A 6,526-nucleotide genomic window follows, 5' to 3' on the forward strand; every position below is an offset into this window, starting at 1 on the left:
TAAATTGTGTTTGGTGGCCTAGGTTAACTAGGGAACAGTAAAAACTTTATAATTCAATTGAATCATTATATAAAAGACTTGATTTTGGTAATGTATAAAAGTGCTATGCTTATCCTAATGTTCATAGTAAGCTCAACTCTTATGCTTTCCTTTTCTTCGTAATGTCACATTGTATTAAATAGGTAAGTATTTACAATGCCATAAGTATTTAAGTTGCTCAAGGTTTGAGACATGTCCCCCACACATCCAAGATGCTTTAGCTGACATCTAAGATGCTTAGCACAAAATGATACAATAACCTATTGTTTCAATTGTATTAGACTTACATATGTGGTTACGATTCCTCTCGAGCTATTTTCATTTCATCAGGAGTCTTTACGTGTTTTCTCAGCCTTATCCCAAGTCCAATAAACATGGTATAATATAAAGCATGGCACGTCCTTAAAATGTGATTGTTACACACAGTATCAGCAACATACAACTTGCTTTGACCTTAATTTTGATAAATATTTCCAAAGATGTTTAATGATCCTAAGTTTCACATTAACCAATGAATTCTAGTACAGATAACCAAAGTTAAAGATCTTCGTCGTTCATAGCTTTAACTCTACAAGTATACAACAGACGTTCAAATGGGGATCCAAAACAGGTACAGTACATTGCCATTGCATCTATCTACACCGCTGATTTTAAGGGTGATCATCGCAATGTTTGTTGGGCACATCAGAATTAAGACTCTGGCATAGCCTTGATCTTAACTGCTCCTTTCACTTTGGCGTACTTACCAAACAGCTGTTGGGCTGAGATCACGCTGATAGCTGCTAGTGCCATCACAGACACAAGACTTGTAATTGTGGAAGCCCTGTGCAGCTTACAGAAATGCCCGTACGTGCTGCAAATGCTGGACCACGATGTCTTTGTGTCCCCATAGTCAGCTAGGTAAGCAACACTCATCGAAGCAGAAGCAGCAGACAGCAGAATGTAGGCCAAGCCCTGTCGACACACATCAAAGCCGCCCTGAATCACGAACATATCTTGAAACAAAAGGGGGGGGAAAAGAAAAACCTGACGGGCATAGCCAGTCAAGCCATTGTTTTGATTATGACGAGAGCTTGTCGACTAGACGAGGGAGACCAGATACCGAGTACAAAGTTCAAGCCTGCGAAGAAAGCACATATAGATGAGAGAGCGACCTGATCCAGGATAAACACAATCCAAGCAAGCGTCTTGTTTGTCCATATGCTACCCAGGCTGACGGATATGGCTGCTATCACAAAGCCATAAGTAGCCACAAGCCCATTTGAATACAGCAGGTAGCTGCAAAATTAAACAGCTTGTAGTCAGGACGCGGACCGCTTCGAAAAGCTCAAGATGATAGTTTGCACAGAGAGAAAAAAAAACTCTCATGGGAGGAACAAAATTGAGCACTTGCCAACATCCGTGAGTACAAGCATGCATACAGTCTTTACTGACCGGAAACACGCCCAGTTCACACCTCATACTTCAGTGCAATGGGTCACAACGCAATAAACAGGCAAAATGAAAGACTGTACACTTAGCCCACGGTGGTCTTCTTCTGCTCTGCACGTTAGAGCTACTGTACAATTAAGACCGCAGACTGGCAAAAACCACAGATCACAGCAACGCAGAAACAAATAGCATTCCCTAAGTGCAAATTTCATTTCGCACACAGCCTACATGAAACACATTATTGCATGCATCAATGATTTGCTTCGAGTGTTGGCCCAGTCTAGGATGCATTTGCATATCGACTTCGCATAGACACGGAGTACTACGTCAAGCCATCGAACATGCACAAACAGTCTTCTACTTCTCCAGTTGAGAGCAAGGTTGTAGCAGGCGGTAAACACATGAAACGTCAAACCACTTACACCAAGCCTGTGACATCTGAGTAATTGATTTCTGTGGTTAGAGTTAGTTTGCCAACAGATTGAATCACCGACTGTTTGGCCTTCACCATCAGCATAAGGCCCGCCAGCGAGGAGACAGTGCAGGCAAGGCGCAGGACTACATCCGCCATCTCCTTTTTGCAAGAAACGCTCCTTGAATCTACCCCCATTTTCGATACTACCTGAAAGCGTACACAGCTCCTACGTGTTGTTACAAGTTTCTTGTACCTTGAAGAATGACTTACACTTAAGCGCCCTAAAACTTGCACATATTCATTGATACATCACGAAGAATCGAATAGAAACACACACGCGACACATATTATCAGCCGCTCATATCCTTGGAAACACGCTTCACCTTCTTCAGCTTAAGCCCAATACAGACGGATCAGCGTCTCGGATCCACAGGGTGAAAGTTCCATACTAGCAAAACGAACCAATAGCGAAAGATCAACCGTTCATTACCTGAAACGTTTATTATGACACGCTCTCTTCCGTGTGGCTTAGAGAACGGGATGGAAGGTTGGTGTTGATGATTAAAACATCAGAGCTGGTGGGAAATATAGAAGATGACATACCTTTACCTGCAGTCTGCAGAGACGTCTTTCAGGTCTGCACTCCCTGACTAATGAACAGGACGAAATAAAGACAGACACAGAGAGAGAGAAAGAGAGAGAGATCCAGCAGCATGTGCCATGCACATTGAGGAAGGGGTAGTTAATACCAGTAACCAGCAGCAGAACGTCCCTGGGGCCTGCAGGCGGCTCGTCTACGTGTGGGTGTGTGACTGTGTGTCACGCTGTGTCTCGAGACTCGCTCTACCTAGACAGTAGATTTTTGTTTGGGTTCCCGACGAAGGAGTAGGACAGGAGGCGGAATATCAGGAGACAGAGTCTGACAGACTTTCAAGCTCCGCGAAGGAGCGATTGCAGAGATCTTTAGCATCATTTAATACCGAAACCCCAAAGGAGTCAAAGAACTGCATTCCACAGCTACTCCCATGTGAGCACATTAATGCTGTACTGCCAATTTCCAAAGACTGTTGCAACTTGCAAGTTGCAACCCCCCCTCTCTAGACTCTCTCTCTAATCTCTCGCTGTCACCATAGCTGAGGCTTGAGAACATCACTCCGTTGTGAGAGAGAGAGAGAGAGAGATCTAAATCTAAATATCTGTAATTTTCAATATTCTCTCTCTGTTTCTTCTTGCTCAAAGCCGTCCGGGATTGCTCATTGCGCTCACAAAAATGCACCATGGTAAGTAATTTATTACTTGTGGAAGCTTTTAATAGGTACTAGCGTTTCTTGAGCTCGAAGGTGAGAAATGCTTTTTTGGTTTTGTGGGTTGTTTTTGTTTTTTTTTATTTTATTTTGGTTTGGTTGTATTGTTTGTTTGTTTAAAAAAAAAATGATGTGGCCATGAAATTTCAGCAACCAATCATGAGCATCAAGTGTAAAGAAGGTGATCGGATTTAATTCATTTTTTTCAGCTCATTTGTGGGATTAAAAATGATTTTTTTCATTGAATTTTGTTTTTTTTTTAAATTAGGGTTTTGGCTCTAATTAATACTTTTGCCAATTAAGGAAAGCATTTTGAATGAGAAAATATTGGCAAAATGTACAAAAGAATTTATAGAATTTTTAGAAATTTTTTGTAACATTATTTCGGCATTTTTATGAATTTTTAAGGATTTTTTTCATAGTTTTGAAAAAGAATTTCAATTTTAGATTTTTTTTGGTAAAATTTTTAATATTTGAGTTTGGAAAAATATGTCAATTGTTTGCAAAAATATTGGGAATCTTTAAGGAAATTTTTTGGTAATTTTTTTTATTTTTAATTGATTTTTAAGGAATTTTTGAATTTTTAAATGTGTTTTTAGGGTTTTTCGGGATTTTAAATTAAAAGGGCAGTACCTAGCTGCGTGTGAACAGCTGATAAGGAATGCGTGTGAATGGCTAGCTGCAGCACACCACAGCACGGACAAGGCGGAACGCGCATCCTGCGCGTGAATAGTCAGTAAAAGATCCTCCCGCACTAACAACGCACATGCAACTCCGCGCACGCACACCCTGTGTGTGAAAGGGGGCCTAGAAGGGGGTGCGGTTGTTTTTGTTGTTTGTTAAATGAAGGGGACGGGTTCTGCGCTGGGGGGGGGGGGGGGGGGGGTGGGAAAAAGGACTTAGGAGGGGACTTTGTGTGTGTGTGGGGCTGGGGGGGAGGGGGTTGGTGTGTATGGGTGGGAACGGGGGTTTGGAGGGGGGTTGGGAGTGGTGGTGCGAATGGGGGGCTAAGGGGGGTTTGTGTGACTGGGGGGGGTTTGGGAGTGGTGGTGGGGGGGGGGGGGGGGGGGGGGGGGCGGTTGGAGGGTGTGAGTGGCGGCCTAGGGAAGGAGGAGGCGGCGGACAGCCCAGGGAGGGGCGCAGGCGGCGGGGCGGATAGGCAGCGCGCGACTCCAGGCAGGCGACGCGACGAGCAGCAGGGCGGAGGGGGGAGAGCATGGAGGGAGGAGAAGAGGAGGAGGAAGAGGGGGAGCAAGGGAGAAGAAAGGGAGGAGGTGGGGGAAGTAGGAGGGGAGGAGGAAGGAGGTGGGGAAAGGAGATGGAGGGAAGCAGGAGGGGAGAGAGAGAGAGGGGGTTACGGGGAGAGAGAAAGAAGAAGAGAGAGAGGCGGGAGAGAGAAGAGGGAAAGGGGGGAGGTAGTTACAACAGACGTGGGAGGGGGGAGGAAATAATATTTTTTAAATTAATTAATTAATTAAGAAAGTAAGAAATAAAGAAAAAGACAAAAGGCGTGTCCCCGTCCCGCACGCGTGCGCGGGGCGGGGTAAAAAAATTTGCCGTGGCAGGATCGGAATGGTGTCGGGATGTCGACACGGGGTACGCGTACGTGACCGGGGCGTGTGGAGACGCGTAAAATCGAAAACGGACGCGTTCACGCACAGGACGAGTTGCGCGAGACACGTCAAAACAAGGAAAAATTAATATCTCACAATCCGATCGTTGAAACGAAATGGCGTAAAAACAAAAATTGTGCAAGACGGCAGGGGAAAGACAGGGAAAAAGTGCAACGGGGGTTCCGGGAGGAAGACAGGGCGTTCACATGCAAAAAACACAAAAAATGGGTCTAAAAACGCAAACGAAAATTAATATCGGAAGATTCGTGCATCAGAACAAAGTACGAAAAAAAGGAAAAATGTGCAAAAGAACGTGCCCGACAAGTTTATCACGTGAAAACACAATTCCGACTGAGATAAGACGTGTTCACATGGAAAAAACTCGAAAAAAAGACCCGACAAGGGATTTGGAAATTAATACGGAACGATTCGTGCACCGGAACGAAGTACAATAAAAACGCGAAATGTGCGGGGGACAGATTTTCACAGGTTGATAACGTTAAAACGTAATTCCGACAGGGTTCGGAGGCGTTCACATGCGAAAAACACCAAAAAGACACTCAAAAACACATTTAAAAATTAATAATTAAAAATCCAAAAGTCAAAATAGGATGGAGGAAAAAGGAAAAAGGTAGAAAAAGGCGTGGTGGACACGAGTGTCAAGTCAAACTTGAATTCCAATGCAAATAGGGTAGGTTCACATGGAAAAATGTCAAAAAGACGCACGAAAAGGTCCCGAAAAATCGCAAAAATTAATATTGGACAAATTGTGGATCGAAATGATACGGAGTAAAAAGGAAAAATGTCAGGGGGAAAGTGCTTGTCAGAGCTATGATGTCAGATCACGGTTCCGAAGCAAAAAAAGCACGTTCACATGGAAAACCGTCTAATGTATGCAAAACCCGTCAAAAATTAATAACTCAAAAATCGGGCATCGGAACATGGGTAGATAAAAAGGAAAATTGGACAGGTCGAAGGGACGAACAGGGCTATAAGTTTAGATTAAAATTTGGGGGAATGTAGGATACGTTCACATGAAAACAAAACAAAATAAGAAAAAAAGAGAAATGGAGAAAGAACAGCCCCAAGGGAGGGGTGACAGTGGACGGGTGGGTGGGGAAGGGACCCCAGGAGGATAAAAGAAAGTCGTGGCATACATGCATGATCAAAGTGAGGTATATGCAGGGCGGTATGCAATGTAGACACGCAGGGATGCGTCCCCACACTTAAAACGTTAACGGGTAGGGTTGACCGAGCAACAGGGACCTAATATCACACAACAGACCAACCGCTAACGTTCCCACACTTAAAACATGACCGTCACTGACAACAAAAAATGTAGGGTTAGAAAAACTTGGCCCATGTTGTCGAGAATCAAGGTTGCATGTCGATGGCACGTCCACTGTCGTTGTCGGCTGCAGGAGGTACCAAGGTATCTTCACAACACACGTCCTTCATGGCAGGGACTACGTAGCAGTACCTAGGGAGGTAGCTGGTGGATGAATCGCAGGAAATTCGTTGATGGCAAGTGATATTACACTCAACTCACAATCACTCATATGGAATGAAAGAGCAGTTACTCGCCCCATAACTAATATCACTCGATGAATAATGATTGAAACCCATATCTCACACCCGGTTTAGGAATTGATAAGGGGATGGTGCAGAGAGAGTATGCCAGGGTGCACAGTTGATGGTGCATCAGTGCGTCCAACCAGTCTGGC

The 6,526-nt window shown here is 44.2% G+C and overlaps 1 protein-coding gene across 7 annotated transcripts; it reads right to left on the reverse strand.

Annotated features, from left to right (window-relative positions):
• Nucleotides 1–580: 580 nt before the first annotated feature.
• Nucleotides 581–2,907, reverse strand: LOC148020533 (CASP-like protein 2U2). 7 transcript variants are annotated; one of them, XM_087698303.1, is made up of 5 exons: nt 2,635–2,907; nt 2,489–2,531; nt 1,893–2,092; nt 1,194–1,317; nt 581–993 (listed from the first exon to the last, which is right to left on the reverse strand). In XM_087698303.1, the coding sequence occupies exons 3-5, from the start codon at nt 2,078–2,080 to the stop codon at nt 730–732; spliced, it is 576 nt and encodes a 191-aa protein (XP_087554429.1). In that variant the 5' UTR covers nt 2,081–2,092; nt 2,489–2,531; nt 2,635–2,907; the 3' UTR covers nt 581–729. The 7 variants fall into 7 exon arrangements, with proteins under 7 accessions (XP_087554429.1, XP_087554427.1, XP_087554430.1 ...); XM_087698301.1 differs by having other exon boundaries at nt 2,489–2,535; XM_087698304.1 differs by lacking the exon at nt 2,489–2,531 and having other exon boundaries at nt 2,635–2,906.
• Nucleotides 2,908–6,526: the final 3,619 nt, after the last annotated feature.

This window comes from Lygodium microphyllum, chromosome 18, assembly GCF_053477565.2.
Source record: "Lygodium microphyllum isolate KBCC chromosome 18, Lygodium_microphyllum_v1.1.10, whole genome shotgun sequence".
Taxonomy (NCBI): Eukaryota; Viridiplantae; Streptophyta; class Polypodiopsida; order Schizaeales; family Lygodiaceae; genus Lygodium; species Lygodium microphyllum.